Source organism: Medicago sativa, chromosome 4, assembly GCF_051527215.1.
Source record: "Medicago sativa cultivar Bolivia chromosome 4, Bolivia_mono, whole genome shotgun sequence".
Taxonomy (NCBI): domain Eukaryota; kingdom Viridiplantae; phylum Streptophyta; class Magnoliopsida; order Fabales; family Fabaceae; genus Medicago; species Medicago sativa.
Window position 1 is genome coordinate 59,640,945 of NC_140752.1, and position 23,056 is coordinate 59,664,000.

A 23,056-nucleotide genomic window follows, 5' to 3' on the forward strand; every position below is an offset into this window, starting at 1 on the left:
TTTATATGAATTATTTTATAATTTTTCACACTTCAATTTTTTCACACCAGTTACTATTTTTAAAAAAATATCGAACAAATAATGATAGATATGTATTAATTTGAAAGTAAATTACAAATTATATATACTTCATGAAGTTTTAATGTTACCAATTACTTGTAATAATTCCGTCAAAATAAGTTAATTGTAATAATGTTAATAATCCAATAAAAATAACATGAAATATTTAGATTTTCCTTCACCAAAAAAATGTAGATTTTTCTAACCATTAGAGTGTAAAGCAACTCTTGCTATGATATGATGTTGAATAAAGTAGACTGAAATTACATTAGATCAACTTTATTCAGATTGAAAATCTTACTCATTTGTTTGTAAGTAATTACCTTCAAATGTGTTTTAATATCAAATAAATTGCGCAACAGTATCATGAATAAAATAAAAAATTGTAAACTGTTAACATGATATGATATTTAAAGGATCAAAGCATGATAAGAAAATCATTTGCTAGATTATAAGTATAATTATTCATCTGTATTTAGTTGAATTGAGTTCTATTGGACTGGGTACATTGCTATGGAATTGGTTTTGTCACGTTTGGATTAGTTTGGCTATTTGTTTTCTGTAGCTTGATTTGACTCTGTTATATATAGTTGGTCTTATTTGGTTTGTTTCCAATCAATAAAATGGACTGTATGCCAATCTTTATTACAAATACTCTCGATTCTTAGCTTACCAAGATATTGAGTGCATGTTTGGTTGATAAAATTACGGTTAGCCACTGTCATTCTATAAAACTTCGAAGTACAACTTTTGTCGAAATCACAATGATTCACCATGATTATATCAATCTTACCATCAATCCAAACATGCACTAACCGGATGCATTGTCAAAACAAACGGACTGTGTATCACAATTAAGAGTTGTCAAAGCGTAAGGAAGTTAAAAACACAGTTCACACAAAAAGGTAACATTTTTTCCAATTGACTGCAGACAGAGTCAAAATCTACTATATACTGATTACAAGGCATTTTGAAATGAAAATGAAGATTCACAACACAGTCCTTAACATTCTGCTTCGACTACAAATTATTCATTCTTCCTTGAGGGAGTTGAAGAAGGACCAAGACTTACAAAGCAAGTAGTCAAGAACATTGGAGCAGTGACCCGATTATATCTGCAACGAGATGAAACTGTCTAAACAAAACCATGAAGATTTTATAACAAATGTGTATTAAAGAACTAGAATGAAATATGAATATTGAATCTAAATTTCTTTCTGAAACATTTCTCACTTCATATTTCACATGTCATTGATTTGACGAAAAAGAATAAATAGCAATTAAATCATTATGATGATGATGCGCACATATGTAAGGAAATGTTTATGCTGGTAACATAAACTTACTCCAAGTGACTTGTATTAAAATTAAATGTGTTTTTGGTTATTATAAAATCGCGGTCTTTGAAGTTTAGTCCCTACAATTTTTTTTCTCATCTTAGTCCTCACCCGTAATTTCTGTTAGTTTGGGACTAAGTAAAATTTTGATCGAAAATTAACTAAAACAGTGTTTTATATGGATTCAAAATACATTTAACTCATTATATAGCATATGGCAAAGACATTCCAGCTAGAAAGAATGGACTCACTCCTACTTGGTTACAGAAAATATTTTATACAAATTAATAAAGTAGTTTTGATGGAAATCCAGAGAATAAACTTTTTCTGTTGCCTTGTAAGAAACTCGCCAATGGTTAATTCTGGCCTGTGAATACATCACAAGTTCGTAGTTCTGAAATCATTCTCTTGCACATACAAGGTAAGGTTTGTCAAGAGTCTCAAATTGGATCGAATGAGATAAGACCTCAATAGGTGTTTATAAGTGGAGACCCTCGCCTTACAAGCCGGTTTTGTAGTTTTGAGTTAGGCACAACTCAAATTTTAATACAGTATCAAAGTCTATTCATGATCCGGTGGGCCACCTCCTATTAGGTTACCGTTATCGGGTCACGCTCCAGATGTTCAAATCTGGTCGTGAGAGGGTGTGTTAAGAGGTCTCACATTGGATGAGAACGGGCCTAAACATGTGCTTATATAAGTGGGGGCAGTCCTCATCTTTCAAGATGGTTTTGTAGGATAAGGTGGGTTCAACCCTAGTTCTAATCAGCTTACTGTTTTTTGAGAGAAATATTGTAGTAGTTTTGGGTTTCCATCAAAATAGAAAATCATGTGGTTTCCAACTTTAGATTAAACGTAAGTGCTAATTTTTTCCATCCTTAATCTAACAAAGTACAATATAATGTTAACTTACTAATGATCCAAGGGCTTACACAACTTGTTCAATAAAGACAATCTTACTTCAGGGAGCTTGCTCCACTTGCATCTTTGGTTTAGATATGCTTATAACAAACTAATTTGGAGTATATATGCATATAACAAACTAATTTGGAGAAAGAGCGATTTTACATGAATATACATAATTCAGCACATGGAAACAAATTTTAACATGCAAGTAACCTGGTTCCTTATGTTAGAGAATATAACGTAAGGAAAACATTACACTCAGGGCACAAAACATGTATAAGTAAATAAGGTAAGGGAATTGGAAACTACAGTCTCTACCTGAAGGGGTTTGTTTATCTTAAGCAGCACTTCCTGTTACATTTCCAATTGTTTTCCGGTCAAAAATTTCAATCCAGTATCCATCAGGATCCTTAATAAATGCTATCCCTTTCATTTTTCCTGCAAAAACAAATAAATTGAAGACTTAAGTTTGAAGCACAGGTGGTGCGGCCTGATGGCATTCGAATAAAATTCTTGCTAATTTGAATCAATCTTCATCTGGAAATCCCTGATTTGAATCGGTGTTCATAGCAATTGAATAAATTTTCATAACATCTCAGATTCAGAAGTTACACTGATGATTCAAATCAAAGGCTATTTTTTCAGTTAAATTTTTAGCCCAACTTGTTCACCTATATATAGTTTCCTCCTCTCTTTCTATCATTCATTAAATCAAATTCCAAAAACACTCTTAAAGTCTTTTCTCACTCTTTTTCTACAAACTTCTTCAGATTAAACACTCTTTCTAAGAACACCTATGGGATTTGAGATCTAGATTGTTAGGGTGCTATAGGATAATTGTAAGCTTGGTTTCATTCAAGGATCTAAAGCAAAAGGAGCTGCTTTTCACCTCCAAAGGTAATTGTGGGGGTTGTTTCCCAAACAATTGAGGTTGAAGGGGATCGAAGTGAGGACATAGCAAAGAAGATTTCTTGGGAAAGAAGATTAAGGGTGTGTTTGGATTGAGGGTTTAGGAGGGGAAGGGAGGGGAGGGTTTACTTTTCTTTTCTAAATCACGGTCTATATAACATGGTTTTCTAAAATAAATTAAGTGTAATTGAATTATTATATGATCGTTTATCATGTTATTATTTTAACTTTTTAAAAAACATTTCATAGTGTCCGTAATTTAAAAACAAAATGTAAACCCTCCCCTCCTAAACCCTCCATCCAAACACACCCTAAAGGATTGCATGCTAGCTTGATCCGAACACCTCGGGATTCATCCAATTTCAAAGAGCTTGAAGATTGGAGGCATTGGAGTGGTTACATAGTGTAGAAGGTTTAGGATCATGGTGATTCATAAATTGAAGGAACCTTAATCAACTCTTGTAAACATTTTCAACATTTAGTATTAGTCCGTAGAAGAGGCGTTTTCTTCTACGAAGAGCGGATGTACCCTTAGCAAGGACGATATGGGAACCTCTATAAATCCATGTTCTCTTTTTCTTACTCTTTAATTTCTGCAAATTTACTTTGATATATGATGTTGATGGATTAGGTTAATTGTTATATGCTTTGTGATTGAATAATTTCTAAAACCTAATTGTCAAGAACATTGTTGATCTATCAATTCAGTCACCTTTCATATTAGAGATTAACTTGTTGATAATCTCATTGCATAAATTAAAGTTGTTTCGTTTCTTGTGATAGTGATTTCTTGTTTAAGGTTAGGTTTGGTTTGAAATAGTTATTGGTTTTGTGGATTATAATGTATATTAATAATTGATTGATAAATTACAGCTGAAGAGTGAATTCCTGGTTCCAATTTGAATTGTTATTGTGCCATTGCTTATTCTATTATCATTGAAGCTATTGCATAATCCTATTAAGTCATTTGATTTCAAAAGAAGTTTTAGCAAACCACGCTTTCGAAAAAGTTTTTTAAAAAGAGGATAAATCTATTCATCCCCCTCTAGCTTATCGTTGCTTTCGTCATATCGGCCAACAGTAACTGATACATAAGCCTTAATTTGATGAGGACTTACTCCATAAGTGCTCGCATAAGTTGTTCACCAAAAAACATACCTCCTAACTCTTAACCATGTTTCTAGAATTAGATTCCATCCTCAAGTTTCACACTACTTAAAAATTATATATATTTTAAGAGTCGAGTTATCCCTTGAAAAATCTATAAAAATGGATTTCATCATGTGGAGGAGGGATACAATACTAAAAAAACATAACAGATGGCCAAGTAGGAAACAAATCATATAGTTATCTACTGCAGTATAACAGACCTCACACACAAAGCATCATATCATTTATAAATAAAAATGATATATTCATAGTATTGTCAATTAGAATTTATAGAATCAAGTTAAAAAAAGGTACCATCCTCTGGTTTCTTAACAAACTCAACTCCCAGGTTCTGAAATCTTTCACATGCTTTGAAGGTGTCATCAACAGTAATGCCAATGTGTCCTGTAAACATAAGGACGACTTCCTATTAGAATTCAGTTGCCTAGCTATCCCAATAAGGTAATGAATAACACATATATATCCAATAAATAACAGTGGAAGAGAGAAAAAAGTACATCCACGTGAAGGACATGAAACTAATAGTAGAAAATGTAGAAAGTAAATATAAATAAAAGTTAATTACAGGTGTGTTCATTATGAAATGAAAACTAGGTCACCAGAGTAAAATGGAAAAATCATAAATTATGTCTATCAACATTTTTGGGGTAATGTGTAAAAAACTTGAAAAGAATGATAACTGATTAATAATAGTGATGAGGATCTCATATGAACTATAACTTAAACAGCAAGCAGGTCAATTTTTTTAAAGTAATAGTTTAAAGGCTTGATTGAACCTTTGGTCCCCTAACTTATTTGTTGTTTTCATTTTGGTCCCATAACTCTAAATTTTTTCTTTTCGGTCCCTCAAATATACCTCCGTTAGTCAATTAAGTCCGAGTCTGTTAACTTTAACCATAAATGTGTAAAGTGGATCAACATTGTACGTTGTCTATCGTAGACCTTATTAAATTTTTTAATTTTAACCGTTTGATTTTTATTTTAAAAGGGAGCCGTTGGAATTTTAAAAGGGAGCCGTTGGATGAAGCAGGTTTATTACATCTTATTGTGCATCATCAACATCTAATTTTTTCTTACATTTCTTCATCTTCTTGCTCCTTCTTCTTCTTCATCTTCATCATAATCAGTATGACTTATAATTAATGGTATATGATTTGAAATTCCTCGTATACAACTATTACATTGAGAGCACTATACAGCATTCAGTATGATTTACAATTCATGGTTCAAAAATTAGACTAGCAATTCACTATTTGAACAGCAATTTGATAACACCTAGAAACCGAACTTAGAATAATGCATATCATACCAAAACCAACTAAGGAAATGTTTCCCATTTACACTTTTGAGTGTAGCCAGGATCGAGTGCTGGCTCGTAGGATCTTATGATTCTACGTCCAACGGCACCTCAACCGTGCTTCGACTTCACTCTGATTCGTTTTTGCTCTGTTTTCCTCTATTTCCTGTGTTTTTCGCTGTTTTTCCTCTGTTTTCTCTATTATTATTTTTCTTGTTTCCTCTGTTTTTCTTCCTTTTTCTGTTTTTTTGCTTGGTTCCTCTGTTTTCCCTTTATACTCTCTGTTTATATCCCTCAACTCTATCAACAACCTACCGATCCTACTTATGAACCGTGTTAAGTTCCTCGTTTTTACGTTCCTTCACCGCCCGACCGATCCTACATAGGATCTCGATCCTGACTACATTGACTTTTGACAGCACTTTTTACTAAAAATATTTCAAAAGATATATATGACCTGCTAAATTCACCATTTACAAAAACCAATTTGACAGTTTCTGTTTAAAGGAATCAAACACACACTACCATTGTGTCACGTGTATGAAAAAAAAAAGGTTAATATAAGATATTCACAACTAAACATGTTTTACGAACCATGAGCTTCCAAGTCATCAAATAAGCACCAAGACTCCAACAATATATGAACGCAAGAATAATATGCAGCAATTTTTTTTCAAAATAATAAACTCGAAGTGTAACCAGCAAACATAAAATTAAATCACAAATTTACAATGCAAATCATGAGTCACCAAACTAACTTCTGAATTGTGAATCAAGTTTTATCGAATTATGAGATTCAAGCACAAATTAAAAAAATGCTTGAAATGAATGTAGTGCTTGCTTGGTATAATAATTTTAAATTTAGGAATAGACCAAACTTAACCATAAGCCTAAAGAGATTATATATCATAAATGAACAAAATGAAAACAAAGTAAAGGTAGAGCCAAATAAAGTGTGTAGTGTTAGCAATTGTATGAAACCCGTATATAAGGAAATGACTGATTGTTTATATAAAGCGCATATTTCAACTAAATGAAAATAGAGCAGTGATATAATGAAATAGAGTGTATTCAATACTGCCCCAACAGCTTTTTTCCCTGTAGTAATTTTCTTTTATTTTTAAATATCTTCGATGAGATTGGTAAAAGAAAAATTGGAAAGAAAAGACAGAACACACCACCAAATCGTGCAATTCATATATGGTGATACAAATCGAATTGATTCGTGCACGAATCGCATGATTAAAAGTCATCTGTGATTCATCATATGATACAAATCAATGGCTTGTTAACTTGCATAGAACCGTGAGATCTGAATCATGATACGAAAGATCCTAATTAACAATGTCATTACAGCAACAACGACAATCAAGTCTTTTACCATTAAGTGGGGTCAGCTATATAAATCAAACTACGTCATAATGCTCTATAGTACATCATATTTCTCCAACTCATTAATCTAAAGACCTTTCTTAATAGTTTCTCTTATAGCTTTTCTAATGTTTCAAGTGATTTGACTACCCTCCATCCATCTAATATACTCTCCTTACTACATAATCTACAAGTCTTCTCTCTACATGCCCAAACCACCTAAGCCGAGTCTCTACATGCTATTAAATAAGAAAATAAAAAATAACTAGCTTTGAGACTGAAATTTATATAAAACCAAATGAGATATCACTTACCAAAACCACGAGGATCAGAATTGCCGTTGTGATACCCTTTGAACTCTGGATCACTTTCAGTACCCCAGTTACTGTATATTACTTTACTGTCAGATAAGAGACAATAAGATAAAGAAATCTAACAAATTTATATTCATATTCCTTACTGTGTCAATTCAATCGTAGCCTTTTGAGCAAAGGTCCAAACTGTTCTATCAACCGAGTTACTTGGAGCTTCAGATGTATCCTAAACAAGAAAAAGATGCAACAAAAAGTTTTAAGAGCATATCCATTAAAATAAAACTACTCGGGAGTTATGTTGATATATAACATATGAAGTATGAACATGGTTTATATTTAAGCATTGCTTTAAATTTAAGAGTCTTGTTAACGAGTGCCCCCGGGGCACAATTTAAGAATTCCAAAAGAAGAAGTTATTTCATAAAAAAAGTCAAATATTTTGATTTCCAATGCATTAATTACACATATTTTCATAGTTACCATTCAAAGGTCTTAAAAAATGCCCCGGGGGCACTCGTTAACATTTTCCTAAATTTATATTGCCAATCCAACGCATATGGCTCATGCATAATTCAAATCCAGTAACTTGCTTCACAAAACTAAATTTTTACTATCAAAAATAGTATAAGCCATAGCCATACCTCATACCCCATAAAGTACAAGCTGAACTTCATCTCAGGAAAATCCAATCTCTTAAGCAAACTAAACAAACCACAAAATTGTCGTTAGCTTTCAACACAGAAAATTCAAACAAAATCACATTTCTAGCTAGTCATACAACATTCACAAATACGTAACATCAGGTTAATTTATCCAACAGAATATAAGTGTTACAATGGACACAATATATTAGTTCTAAAAAATAAAATACTTACGACATGCCCAAAACGCGAGAATAAAAATCAAGGCTAACTTTGGGGTCTTTGATTCTGAACATCTGCAATAGAAACAAAACTTTAGAAATTCAACACTATGCAAACAATAACAGTCATAAGGGAGTCATTAGAGCTTAAATTATTTACTGATATAAGTGTTTATTTACTAACATAACCACTTGTTAGAGTATTTGGTCGAGTTAATGGAAACAACTTAGCACCTGTATATTACGGATTATTAAAAAAGTAATTTCATATTCAATAGTTTAGACATTAATTTTTAGAGATTTTTTTAAAAAAAGCAAAAGTTGTTTTGTGTTTGTTTACTAAAATATTTTTTAGCTTAAATAAACCACAAAATCACTTTTAAAAAAAAAAAAAAACCAATTATCAAAAATTTTTTTTTCGAGAAACTACTCAATACAGCTTCACATTTGAAGCAGTTTTTAGATTATTATCATATTCTCATCTTTTTTGAAAATCTGTAACAAACAGGTGGAAACTTCTAAAAGTGGTTATTTTGTTTTAACCGAGAAAACTGTAACAAACATACTCTTATTTTCAGCTTATTTCCACAAGCATTCGTAGATAGCTCATAAAATAGCTTATAGCTGATATGAAAACAATTTGACTGTATTTTGGCTCCGTTTGGTTTAGCTTATTTTTGAGCTTATGAAAAGTACTCCTCTTATGCAAATAAATAAGTTTTTATGTTAATTTATAAGTCCTCACTAACGAAAATAGTATCTTCATAACCTATTTTTTTTTCATAAACTACCTTGACAAGCTTATGGATAACACATAAAAGCTTATTTATTTGCATAAGCTAAAAAATAAGCCAATCCAACAGGTCATTTATCTTTTATTATAGAAATAGCATATACATAAAGCACTTATGTTATGTGATAAACATTTACGCTATAAGCAGTTGATTAAGTTGTTATTAATTAATCCAAACATGCATAAGTGGAATTATAAATATACGAATGGAAAAAAAAGGCTTACAGTTTGTTGCATGAAGTAACCCTTAGTAGCTTCATCTACTGTTGCATGGAGACCAGGGTTGTTAGCCGGTGATTCCTTTGATTCCGAAGCAGCCATTGAGAAAAATCGAAATCGACGAGTCGGTTGTTTCTGCAAAATGAAAATGAATTATGAGAAAATAAACTTAGAACATGAAGAGGATCGATGAAAAGCGATTAATTGGAACCTTTGTGAGAGAGAAATGGGAAGGGATTGAAAGAGGAGAGAGGAGAGGAAGAGGTTGGTGTTTGGCGATGAATCGAAGACGAGAAAGGAAGTGTATAGTAGAAGTAGCTGTCGACATTCTTATTTATCAGAGAGCGAGAGAGATTGTTACCTTGTGATTTTGAAGATGAGAGTCTCGGCGAGGGAGAGTGGTGAGTGGAGGAGGAAAAAATAAAGATTGAAATTAACTAAAATATCGATTAATCAACTAAATTGTCCAAATCAATATTTTTGTTCCTGAACGGTCAAAAATGTCGAAATTGTTAGACCGGACATCATAACCGGGATACCAACCCCGATACCTCTTTGTGTGTGAGTTTACGATGGCTTTGCCATCTATACAACAACAACAACTAAGCCTTATCCCAACAACAACTAAACCAAATTTGAACTTTACCCGCACCCGTTCACGAAGATGCGGGAACCCTTGCTTATTTTTCACTACATCCAGGCGGTGATGCAGCGTCCCTTGCTCATTTGACATTGTACTCGAGCCATACAATGCGTTGCTTCCGGGCAACGACCTAGCATTCACACTATTTCGTATTTGCTCCATGTCATAGAGATTCGACAAAGTTTTACGTTGGCTGTCGAGGCCTAACACAACCCTCTCCTTTTACCTGGGTTTGGGACTGGCCTTGACATGATTTTTGTCATCTCGTTTATCTACCAAAAAAAATATATTGTACTTTATAATTAGTTTAATTGCAATTTTGGTCCTCTCTAAGTATTACAATCTTGCGATTTTGGCCTCTATAAAAAGTAATAACAAATTAACCCTTTAAGTTTATCCTTTTCACACTTTTGTCTCTTGGTCTGGTTTTGACTCGGTGCTAAAAAAAAACAAGCTAAATCTAATAGTTGAAATTAAAATGTTTTGTAACATCAATTTATTGTATTTACCTAATTTATTTATTTTAAATTGTTTTCCCTCTTTTTTGGTGGTGGTCGGGGTTTGAACCCCGAACTTTGTATATATTATGCATTGTCCTTACCAACTGACCTAAGCTCACGAGGACAAATTATTTTTCCTCTTTAAAATATATGATAATTTTTAAAAAATTATTCTTTTAAATACTTTCACATTGAAATAGCAACATGGAGAAAATTGTACCATGTACCCTAATGTTCTGGACTTGGCCAAGGTCCAACTTGGGTTAGACCCCGAGTCTAACCGAGATCTAAATTCAGGCAAGTCCATGTGATGGACACACCTTAAATCTCACTGGATAGTAGTTCGGACCAATAGATCTTCACGGTCCAGTCCAAATCTAATCGTGAACGACCACGCAGATGGTCACAACTGTCCCTCAGAGGCTTGACAGCCAAAAACCCTACTTATTCCCTATAAATACCAATGCACAACATTAGGTCATGTAACACACTTCTTACCATATTTTAGTCGCTCTCTCTCTTAAACCCTCATTGACTTCAGCGTTAGAGCACGTGCAAGTACACCACCCCCTTCAATGGAGAAGGACTCACAACAGACTACGATGGACGACGAAGAGCTCAATCCCTCTACACGACAGATCTCAACCTAACAAACCATCTCAACCTAACAAGTGACCTAATAGCCTTGGTATTTAATGATTATAATTCAATGGCCAATAATTGAGTCTTGCATTAAGTCACTAACAAGTCACACTTAGAATATGAATTTGTATTTCAAACCCCCAATATTCACAGATTTCAAATTAAAAGTCAGAGATTACATGCTTAAAAAAAAAAAAAAACCCATAGACTACACCATCATAAACTAGAGATTACACCATCATTTTATACATTAACACCATTAATAAAACCATACTACAATTCCTCCAAATTTTCATCCATTTCATTGTAGTATTGAGTCCACTCTCAAGTGCAACAATCTTCTGTTTTTGATGATCAATTCTTTCATTTTGTTCAAGTGCTTTTTTCCTTTCTTCAAGCAATTGTTGGCCTTGTTCATCACTTACTCGTGTTAGAACCTCCAATCTCTTTGTTTGCTTCATGATAAACAAATCCTTTTCATCTGCAACTTCTTCATAATACCAATCAAAATAGTTGCATCCTAACTGCATATAAACATAAAAACTATTGTAGATAAATAAACAAAGACTTTATAGGAAAATAAAAGAATAATTGTTTTATGCTAAAGTGTGAACATCCTTAGAATTGTTTTCCAAAATTGACAATTGTCATGACCCTTCGAACCACAGTGAAATCCCCACACCAACACTTTGGTGTCCAGCATGGTTCTAAGCTCTACGATTCATGTGAAACATCATTTCAGCTATCACTCCATCATTGTTCAAAGATCTCGGAAGGCATGATAAAGATGAAGCTCGCATGCTGGACATTTTTTATTAGCGTTGTAGAAACCATAATTTTTTTGAGGAAGATGGTTTCTATAACCATAATTTGGTTAAATAGGGGAAACAATTCAATTGGGAAGAAGGTTTAATAATAGCTGACATATCATATGATACGTCAGCAAAAAGTAATGCCGCTTGTGTCATTTGGAAGGAAATGACTGACTTGCACTAACTTATTTAATTCTGGGGACCATTAACGATACTTTTTTTGTTAAGAGAACAAAATGAACCCAAAATAAATTTAAAAGCAAATCAATATAGGGAGAGTATAAATAAATTTAGAGTACTATTACTTACATTTTCATCACCACTAGAAACAATGCCATTCACATCTGTCTCATGGCAGTGCTTCGTCTTTCCGTCAATTGGTTCATCATATACAAGATAAACTGTTGTCTTCTTCACAATGAATTCATTTGTAAAACCAACAACCACCTTAATTGTATTTCCAGGTTCTATATTTGATATTACCCTCTGCCACTCCTCTTCACCAGAGGAGGCTAATAATCCATCTCTCTTGTAGATCTGAATGGTGTTCTTTGTGCAATTTATTACCAACACAACTTTAAAACCTTCTGTTGTTGTATTGTGCGCGGAAGAAGAATATACAGTGCACAAGATTGTCTTCAAATTACGACCATCTACTTGAGGTACTTCGAAAGTTACAGAAGAACCGTTGCTATTGAAGGTTAGCCAATTGGGAGAGTTGTCACCAGGAAGTAAACCAGATCCAACAGGAGGAATTTTCTGTACAATCCACATATGTGAAGAAAAATATTATTTAACCATTATGTAATCTATAAACAAGGTCAAGATACACTTTACAAAATATAAACTTCCCCTAAAAAAATATTTAAAACTTAATAGCACAATAATATTAACCACGGCATGGTTAAATAACACAACAATATGACCCTGCTAATTGACTCTTGAGTCAAACTTTTATATTACACCACTGAATAATATTTTGTAGAATGCAAAAGGAAACAATCCAACCATCCATTTTGAAAGTGCTTATAAGGTGTTTCAAGTTTAGAATATTCCATTCAAATCAAAAACTATATAATACTTTATCAGATTACTTGATTTTAACTATAGATGTTTGATATATATAAACAAACAAACATAGAGAGGGTTGTGTTTGGACATGTAAGGGAAGGAGAAAGAGAGAACCTGCAAAATATTTTCTGTAAGAATGTTGGTGACATCGCAGCTCATTCCCATTTGAATCAAAAGGGATGTCAAGGAACTTTTTGAGCTTGAAATACAAACTTGACTGTGACAATGAATTGATGTCGAAGTCCCGATATTTGAGAATCCCTCACAAATACTTGCCACAGTTTGATTTAATTGAGCTTCTGAATCGCATTTCAACCAAATACGTTGAAGATTCTGAAAGTCTTCCAAAATGGACGATAGACAATAGAAAGTATTATTTTGTTCATTTGTGAAATCAAGACATGAAGTTCCTGCAAATGTTTGAACTAGGGATAGAATATTATTTGTTGGAGACAACCAAGACTGAATAATAGAAGGAAACACTCTACGTGCAAATCCTTCATAGCCACAGAGAGAAATATATGCAATGCTTTTTGATCTTACTACTGCAAAGGGCACTTTTGTGATAGCAGTGTTATCCGCAACCAAGGTGGTTAAAGATTTCATTTGTTCTATATCCTCTTCCAACTTTTCAATTTGTGTGCATCCCGACAAAATGAGAGTTTTAACCGAGTCTAACTTATAGATGCTTCTTGGAAGTTCACGAAGACCTGTACAATCTTTCAAGTTTATCAACAGAATTTTTTTGAGATGCCCTATATTAGAAGAAACCGAAGACAGACTTGGACAATCTTTAAGTATTAACTTTTCAAGATTTGGAAACTTTGAAAAGTCTGGGGTATGTCTCAAGTTGTGAGAATGACTAAGATTAAGAATTTTTAGCTTCACCAGCAACTGCAGGAAAAGAAAATTCGAAGACATATATTAGAGAAGAAATATACTAAAAAATATATACATATATTGAATGGATGCCATATATCGAATGCATTTACATCAATTAGAGATAAAAATATTTTCTTGAAGAATTAATTGTGTGTGTGTGTATGTGTTTCCAGGAGGAGTTATGATTGATTTCTTCTCTTAAAAGTCATTGTAGGTTTGACTTGAGCTATTCCACTTTTTCTTAAAGAAATTTGGAATGATATGGATTACTCGGTAATTTACAAGTATTCATCTAGTGTCTGTCTGCCTTATGAATTATGTAGGTGATATTGTCATAATAGCAAGTTAGGATATTCAAATTCAGCAATATAAAACACCTACTTCATCATTTTGAAACAAAACTTATAATTGAGATTCTTAGCCAAAGTCTGGTATCGCTATCTCTCAAAGGATGTATGCCTCTGCAATTAATTTCTGCTTTTATAATAATGTAAGTGTACGCCTTTGTACTCATCAAGAAAATGGAATGCTGAACTATGATCAGTAGATGATTTCATGGGATTCAAATGTTACGATTCTTAACCAGCGAGATTTTTTCTCATATTCAAGTATATATCAGAGACTAATATGGATAATGAATTATCTGACTGTAACCTGGCCAAATATATTTTTTTCTGTTACTGTGAAGAGTTACCACTGAAATGATATAGAGTGTAACCAAACCTAATGCTATTATGTTTACTACATCTAGTAAAGGCTTTGCCTCGGTCTTAGATTACTTCAAAAACAAGTTTTTCCTATTCTTAAGTAACTTTGCTTTTTTCCCCCTTTCTTTTGGATACATTGTTTTATATGAATATATCACTTTGCTATTCTTAAGTAACACAAAATAGGCACTACGAGACACAAAATTCGAGTTCATTGTTTCCAAATGAAAGATTAGTGTTGACATTAAGTTAATTAACTAGGTCACAAAACAAAACAAATTGAATTTATACCTGAGACTTCCTCCACACTCGTTCAAGATTGGAATATTTTAAGTCGACAGCTGATAGACTTTTAGCAAGTGCACTAAAACTATCGAAGTAATAAAATTTATAAGTTCGTATCCACAGTGACTATGTTAATCTCAATTTAGCAATAAGGTTAATATCTAGGATGTGTAAATTATACTAGTGCCCGAGGCAGTAGTTTTGATTGCATAAATTAAATAATTAGAAAATAAAGATTGTTTTGGAAAAGATCAGGAGAGAGAGATGAGATCAGGTCTTTCGAATCATCTATGTTCCCCTAATTGGTATACTGCACCTATTCTTATGAATGATTTTCTAGTTCCATGATAGTTAACAAAATAGTCCTAATCAATCCCTTGAGTTAGGACCCTCTTCTCAAACTACAGCCCCTAATCCCTTAGGTGGTCTAATAATCTTTGAAGGTTTAAACACGTTAACCTAATATCACTAACAAACGATTATCCATTCCTAGACTAACCATGTTTATTAGAACAATTCAATTAGGTCTAAGATGAAAGCTATGGTCAGTAGTCATTCATTCTCACGAAATCATGTTTATATGGTGTCAATATATAAAAAGCATTAAGAACAATTGAATTGAATAAAAACTAGATTGTCATTCACAATAAATAGAGTTTCACAGCAACATGGTTCAATTAGGGTTACAAAGAATCATCTCAGACCTAATCTCTAAGAGATTTAGCTACTCATAATTGAGTTTACAAATAGCATAATCAATAGTGGAATTAAAACATACATAAACTGGATTAGAGATGATGAAATCGCCTCCTCTGCAGTCTTCTGGGTGTCAAAATCGTACTTTAGCTCTCCAAAATCGTAACTCTTATGTTTGGAACTGACTTCAGCTTAAATAGGCAAGTCTGGCTGCTCCCAAAATCGCGCTACGATTGTGAAAATCGTACCACGATTTCACTGCTTCAAAAACATGCATTCTGCCAAGCCAAAATCGCGCTACGGTTGTGAAAATCGCGGTACGATTTCTGGTTTTCCAGCACTTCCAGATTTTCTGCTTTTCACACCCCCAGTCTGTCTAAAATTGCTACAGACTCAATAAAAACATCAGCACAACTGTTTCTTCAAAATCTTTTATTTTTCTGCTCTTTTTGCTGCTTAATCTTGCTTGTGAACTCCAAAATGTGATGAAAATGACACTAAAAATAGCGAATAATTGACTGTCATCAACAACAACTAGACTTTGTTGATGAAAGTCTGCAGGTATGAATTTCAAAGGGAATCCATGCCAACTAAGCCACCTAATATCTCTTGAAAGATATTTGTAATCCTCATCAAGTTGTACGCCAGAAAGTTGAAGCAATCTAAGCTTGTCCATTTTCTCAAATGCTTTGGTTTCCAAATAAGTTGTTGAGTCCATTCTTGACATCTTTATAGTTAGTCCCTTAACATCTAAAGTACTCTGAAAAAATAAAAGAAATGTAAAATAACGAACAGCTGAGGTAAGTGGTAGTTAAAAATCTTCTAGTATTTGAAGTCCATGGTCTGTTGCAACGAAAGAAGTAGCTTAAAATCAGATCTTACCGTATCTTTTGACAACTTGTGCACATCCTCGTAACGCCATATTCTACTAGGCTCCTTGCCCCCCTCTTTAGATTTCTTGTGGACGATCTCTCTTCCCATGTCACGTAGTAAATCATGCATTCCAATATTGTTTTTCCTATCAACAGTTACAAGGCTTTGCTGTACGAGGACACTTATTCCAATTTCTGGAAAATGACCAGAGTCTTTTAATATCTTAGTTACGTCTTCCCGGTCCATACCAATAAAGAAAAAAGCAATATCAAGGAATATATCTTTCACATCATCATCACTTAAACCATCAAAACTTATTTTGAGCTTCTCTAACACTTCATTATTGGGAATCAGTTTGAGTTTGTCCAGTACACTTTTCCACTCTGCTTCCCTTCTCATAGTAAACAAAAAAGAACCAATGAGCGGCAGTCCTCCAGAGTACTTAACAACATCCCTCGAAAGGTCGGTAAAACCTTTGCTAGGAATTGGTTTCTTGAATGCATGCCAATTAAAAAGCTCCAAAGATTCACTGTCATCCATTTCATTCATTCTGTATACATGGTCAACTTCAAGCTTATTAAGTAAATCGTCGTCTCTTGTTGTGATGATTATTCTACTTCCCTCACCAAACCATTTTCGATTTCCACACAGCATTCAGTTGATCCAAATTAGTCACATCATCAATAACAAGAAATATCCTTTTCTTACAAAGTCTTTCCTCTAATGTTTTTTTTCCTGATTCAACTGTGTTAATGTTTATCTGTGTAGTTTTGTAAATGTCAGAAAGAAGTTGTTGCTGTAAAGAGACTTTGTCATTATCTAGTTTCCAAACTTCTCTAACATTGAATAGGAAGCTCTTTGCCTCAAAATCATGACGAATTTTATTATAAACGGCTTTAGCAATGGTTGTTTTTCCGATCCCTCCCATGCCCCATATCCCTAGCAGTAGAGGATCTTTTGATTTTTGACTGTTCAATAGTTGAATAACATCTTGTACACGTGATTCTACTCCCACTGGATGATCGGCAACAAACAAATCTGTCTTGTCTAGCAAATGAGTAACAAGTTCAACTATTTTCTTGATATCCTCGCTTTCATTCCTATAGAATATGAGCCCGAGAGTAAGTGCATAAACAAACAGTTATATAAACATTGTACTTTTTTGTTTTGTCTCCTGTAATCATTTTCAGGAAAATGATAATTTTTCATCTCAGTCAAGATAAATAGCCTATGCAATCCATTGAAACCTGAATTTTTACCACAAAAAGTTTTGAAATATATCAAGATAAGAGTAAATGAAAAACTTTTCTGAGCAGTTGAGCATGAAACAAATTTTTAACAGTTATGGTTTTCCTCTTGGATTACGTGACAAAATCTCTTCCATCAACAACTTAGATGCCGAGGTTTCTGATAATCTTTCTGATTCTTCCATATCTAATAACAACAATTCTACAACCAACACTTCAGGAGTTACTATTACTCCTGATATGTATCAAAAACTCTTTATCAGAAATTTGTCTAAATGACTATGTTTGCAACAATATACTCAAATCCAAAACAACACCTTACCCAATTCAATCTGCCCTCTCTTATCATCAAATTTCTCCACACTACAAACATTTTATCCTATCCACTGATAACTATTTTTAACCTAGCACTTATGCACAAACAAGCTTCTAAATATGATCATTGGCTAGGCCATAGACACCAAACTACAAGATCTTCAATTAAACAGCATTTGAGTTCTTACTTAAGCCAATCTATGTCTGCTCTGATGCATCTCATTCTCAAGCTGCACACCGAGTTCTTCATTACATAAAAAATGCACCAGGACAAGGTTTATTCCTTCCTACTAAATGTATCAGAGGTAGTAGTATGGGCCTGTTTGTTTCAGATTTTTTCCAAAAAAAATCTATTTTTTCCCTTAAAAAAATCACTTTTTTCATTTTTAAGTGTTTGTTTAGGATTTTTAGAAAAATCATTTTATCACAAAAATCTATTTTGACCCTAAAATGAAAAGCTATTAGGATTAGCTTTTCTCAAAATCTATTTTTTTCAACAACAAGGAGATAACACATGTGCATGTTAGAACTCGTTTTAAAAAAAAAAAAATGGATTTTTATGGATAGTAGGCAAACACAAATAACTTCAGATTTTTTTTAAAATCTCTAAAAAAAATCTCTAGATTCTTTTGACACAAAATCTATTTTTTTTTTAAAGCTGAAACAAACGCACCCTATATATCAAATAATGTAGTTGATTACAAATATACTTTTAAGATACAATTTCAAAATATTACTTTATTTATGATAAATTAATCTTAATGTATAATTAGACTACAAGAGAAACAAAATGGATCAGGAACACCTATTCCTAAAATTATTATACAATACCTAAAAATAATTAAAAGGGCAGAAAGCCAAGCATCATGATCTAACAATACCTAAAAATATAAATAAATTAATTAGTTATTAAATTACCTGGAATTTATGATGACAATCCCTGATCTGCCACCAACTTCATGGAGTGCTGTTTTCCAATTCCTCTTTGTGTAATTATCCACTGATATTGTTGATATAAGATGTTCAAAAGCTTCTCCAAACATTCCTGTCTGATGACGTACTTCCGAGGGATCTACCTCATAGAACACTGGTACAACCACCATACCCTTGGTTCTGCCGATTTCCACAATTCTTTCCAACTCCAGCATACACCATTTTGAATTAGCAAAATTTCTAGACAAAACAACAATAGAAATTCTAGACTGTCCGATTGCTTGCAGGAGTGAGACTGAGATCTGATCTCCTCGTTGAATCCCATCATCGTCTTTGAAAACATAAATCCCAGCATTTCGAAGAGAGGAATTGAGATGTGAAATGAATTTCACATGACTGTCTTCACCTCTGAAACTCAAGAACACATCGTACATCTTTATCTGAAATAAAAACCAAATTACTAGAGCTTAAATATATATGATAACTATAAACTTTTTATGCAATTGACATCAACCATGAGTTGAGACCTGAAATTTGATGCTAATTCTTGTCATAAATTATGAAACCAAATGTTAAAAACTAACTCATTAATGTTCACTCGACTTCCTTCCTTTGGCATATTTAATTTATAAACAAAACATGTACATTAATGATAAATGGAGTAAAGCGCATATCATAGTGGACATATCTCACTAACCTCGGCCTCGACCTCAGCCTCAGCCTCAGCCTCGGCCGTACCCATCATCAACTGTTGCCTTATGATTTCTCTTCCCATTTCTCGTATCAAAGAATGCATTCCAATCCTGTTCTTGCTATCTATAGTTACAAGGCTTTTCTCTTCAAGGACTGTTATTCCATTTTCCGGGAAATGCCTAAAGTCATTTAATATCTGAATTGCATCATCTTTGTCCATCCCAATAAATGAAGTAGCTACATCAAGGAATGTTTTTTCTCATTACCATCTAAATTATCAAATTCTGTTCTTATCTCTTTCATTATCACATCATGGGGAATGATTTTGAGTTTCTCCAGTACAAACTTCCACACCGCTACAGATTTATCAAACAAAAAAGACCCAATAACTTCAAGAGCTAGTAGCAATCCCCCTGAGTACTCAACAATATCTCTACAAAGGTTAGCGTAACTTTCTATAGGACTCGGAATTTTAAATGCATGCCAGCTAAAAAGCTCCTGAGATTCAGTAGTGTCCATATAATTCATTCTATAAATATGATCAACTTGAAGGCTACGAAGTATATGTTTATCGCTTGTTGTGATAATTATTATACTTCCACGACCAAACCATTCACGACTACCACACAAAGCATTCAACTGTTCCAATTTATTCACATTGTCAAGTACAAGAAATATCTTCTTATGGCGAAGTCTTTCCCGTAATATCATTTTTCCTGATTCAACTGTATCTATCTGTATCGTTGTTGTTTTGTAGATGTCCGAAAGAAGTTGTCGCTGCAATGAAACCAGCCCACCATCACTCCGCTTCCAAAATTCATTGACATTTAGGAGGAAGCTCTTGCCCTCAAAACTGCAACCCATTTGATTATATGTGGCTTTTGCAATTGTTGTTTTACCAACCCCATTCATGCCCCATATCCCTACAATCATGGTTTTTTCCGGCTGTTCGGTGTTCAATAGTTGAATCACATCTTTCACCCGAGCGTCTACTCCCACTGGATGTTCAGCAATGAGTAACAACTGTTTGCCTTCTATTAAACGAGTCAGACCTTGCATTATGTTATTGATATCTTTACTTTCGCTCCTATAAAATATAAGCTCAAGTTAAACAGAACTGTAAATTTTGTGGTATTACATCTCTTGTATATTATAGAGAGTAAGAGTATGATAGGATCCAAAATGATAATAAAAAAATAACTCATGTAGTTTAATTGAGAAGGAGTCTTTTAGGTACATTATATTGGTCAGTTATCAAGTAGTTTTTTGAGAGGAAGTTACTAAATAGTTATTGTGTAATTTTTGTAGTTATCTTATTATGTGTATGTACTAGTATATATTAGGATTGTATTGCCTCGCGATAAAAATCAATGAAAATATAATTAATTTCTCCTTCTTTTATATCTAGTTTCTTCCTATAAATTCTAGAGTCTGACCCTACTCGAATTAGATCATATCATTTGGTGCTTTTGTTGTCGTTCTCATTCCCGCCAATTCAAGGTTGAACATGAGGATTTCGATTTTTTATGGTACTAACGAAGATGCATATTGGCGGATCCTCTGCAGAAAAATATTTCGGAGGGAGAGGCAAATCAAAGGCAGAGAGGAAGATGATGGCTGCGATGGCCAAGATAGCTCATGCTCTCAAATGGTATATATAGTGGTCTCATCGTGCCAAAAATACAAATTATGTATCCTTAACAACACCCATGTTCAAGTCTCATTTCAATGGCAAAGGTTTTCACAATGATGCAGATTTCGCGATTCCACCACGAAAACCATCCGACCAATTCCTTAAGAAACAATAGACGATCTCACAAACATGTTCATTAGATTGTGATATGTTTATCTTGGAGATTAGTCTTCAATCACATCTAATTCGCATTTGGGTGTGGGAGAGTTTCAAATATTTGCAACTTGTACCCAATTTGATCAACAAAAGAGGCACTGTATTGTTGAGTGGCATAAGGATAAGGCCTTCTAAATTGACAAGATGTGGTTGACACTAAACTCTGATGTTAATGATTGTATTCGGCATCCATATGTTAGAGACACTGATATGTGGCTATACTGAGATTGGTTGGCAGATCTGCAACATGTCAAGTCTGCAACATACAGGGAAGGCTACTCGTGTATTGTCTTGGAAAAAAACACAAGCAAAGGAAGCATGCTATGTTCCGAGGCAGGGTGGAGATCTTTAGACTTCAAGGTTGATCTCGAAAGGATGGTTAATGAAACGATCCATAATGACAATAAAATGACTAAGATAGTTTATTTTATAAGGGGTCTTTTAGATTAAGTAGTTAATGTGTAATCTTATTACATGTATGTAGGATTGCATTGCATTGCATCATGATAAAAAATCAATGAAAATATAATCAATTTGTCCTTCTTTTGTCTCTACTTTCTTCGTTTTAAGTTTAGAGAACCCTACTGGAATTGGGTCATAACAGAGCACTTAAACAATACTCTTGTTGATCATCCTAAATGTACGAGAAGAATTTAATCGGTATACTCTATTAGTGTACAATTACTTTAAACATGCATCCAATAATGTGTTGTCGCGTCAATTAATAAATATCAAAACACACGAGTTGACAGATCATACTAATTAAACTCACAAAAGAAAGTTTGGTTAACAAATTTGATTTAAGATCGAATACACAATTAAAATTGACTAAATTTTCTACCTGGAACCTCTGATGCAAAATCCTGACATGCTAGTAATTTCAAAAAGCACAGCTCTATAACGCATTGACTTGTCTTTCAAGTAAGCTAACACTCCTTTCTGTTGGCGTAAATGGAAGAGAAGTACATCATAGAACACAGGAACAACCACATGTCCTATGGTTCTGCCACACTCCAATATCTTCTCCATTTCTTCAAGAAACCATGTTGAAGCATCAAAATTACTTGAGAAAATTATGATGGAAATTCTAGATTCTTGGATTGCTTGCAGTGCTATGGAATTTGTGTGATCTCCAGTTGTAAGATTGTTATTGTTGATGTAAACAAGAAATCCAGCATGTGTAAAAGATGAATAAAGATCTGATGCAAAAGATTTACCTATGTCTTTTTCCTGGTATGTTAAAAACACATCGTAGGTCTTTGAGGAAGACATGGGTTGGTATGAAGTGTATAAGTCAACTCAGTTATTCAGTAATGAGTATGTAGAAGATAGATTGAAGAAGAAGGAAACTGAAAAGGAAAAAATTATAAAATTTAATATTTTAAATATATTTATCGAAAAAATCGAACAACGTTTTACTTACTAACATTTATATTTATATATTGATTAAAGAGTATGATCAAAATAAGAGATGTGAATCTTCTTTCCTAAACATAAACAAATATAAATAAACATAAACATACATATACATACATACATTTCACAATCAACAATAGAGCAAAGTACATGTGGCATTTTCTAAGCAATTAACATATATAACATACACATGGCATCATTACACTCTATCAAGTATACTAACTAAAAGTAATTTTTATGATAAATGAATGGGC

At 33.3% G+C, this 23,056-nt stretch overlaps 1 protein-coding gene and 1 pseudogene across 6 annotated transcripts; both read right to left on the reverse strand.

The window, feature by feature from the left end:
• Positions 1-952: 952 nt before the first annotated feature.
• On the reverse strand, positions 953-9,628 carry LOC146930310 (lactoylglutathione lyase family protein / glyoxalase I family protein). 6 transcript variants are annotated; one of them, XM_085701880.1, is made up of 9 exons: positions 9,600-9,628; positions 9,245-9,373; positions 8,240-8,301; positions 8,006-8,066; positions 7,511-7,590; positions 7,365-7,435; positions 4,677-4,766; positions 2,622-2,741; positions 953-1,175 (listed from the first exon to the last, which is right to left on the reverse strand). In XM_085701880.1, exons 2-8 carry the CDS (start codon positions 9,338-9,340, stop codon positions 2,641-2,643), a joined length of 561 nt encoding a protein of 186 aa, XP_085558006.1. In that variant the 5' UTR covers positions 9,341-9,373; positions 9,600-9,628; the 3' UTR covers positions 953-1,175; positions 2,622-2,640. The 6 variants fall into 6 exon arrangements, with proteins under 6 accessions (XP_085558006.1, XP_085558008.1, XP_085558007.1 ...); XM_085701882.1 differs by having other exon boundaries at positions 953-1,191; XM_085701881.1 differs by having other exon boundaries at positions 953-1,195.
• A 1,625-nt stretch (positions 9,629-11,253) lies between these two features.
• LOC146930311 (disease resistance protein RPP2A-like) lies at positions 11,254-22,705 on the reverse strand (annotated as a pseudogene).
• Positions 22,706-23,056: the final 351 nt, after the last annotated feature.

Coding starts and splice junctions, on each gene's coding strand:
- LOC146930310 (XM_085701876.1), bottom strand. CDS start 9,566: ATGTCGACAGCTACTTCTACTATACACTTCCTTTCTCGTCTTCGATTC. Junction 8,067..8,239: donor TCTCGCGTTTTGGGCATGTC/GTAAGTATTTTA, acceptor TGGTTTGTTTAG/TTTGCTTAAGAGATTGGATT. Junction 4,767..7,364: donor TTCTGATCCTCGTGGTTTTG/GTAAGTGATATC, acceptor TTATGTTTACAG/GACACATTGGCATTACTGTT.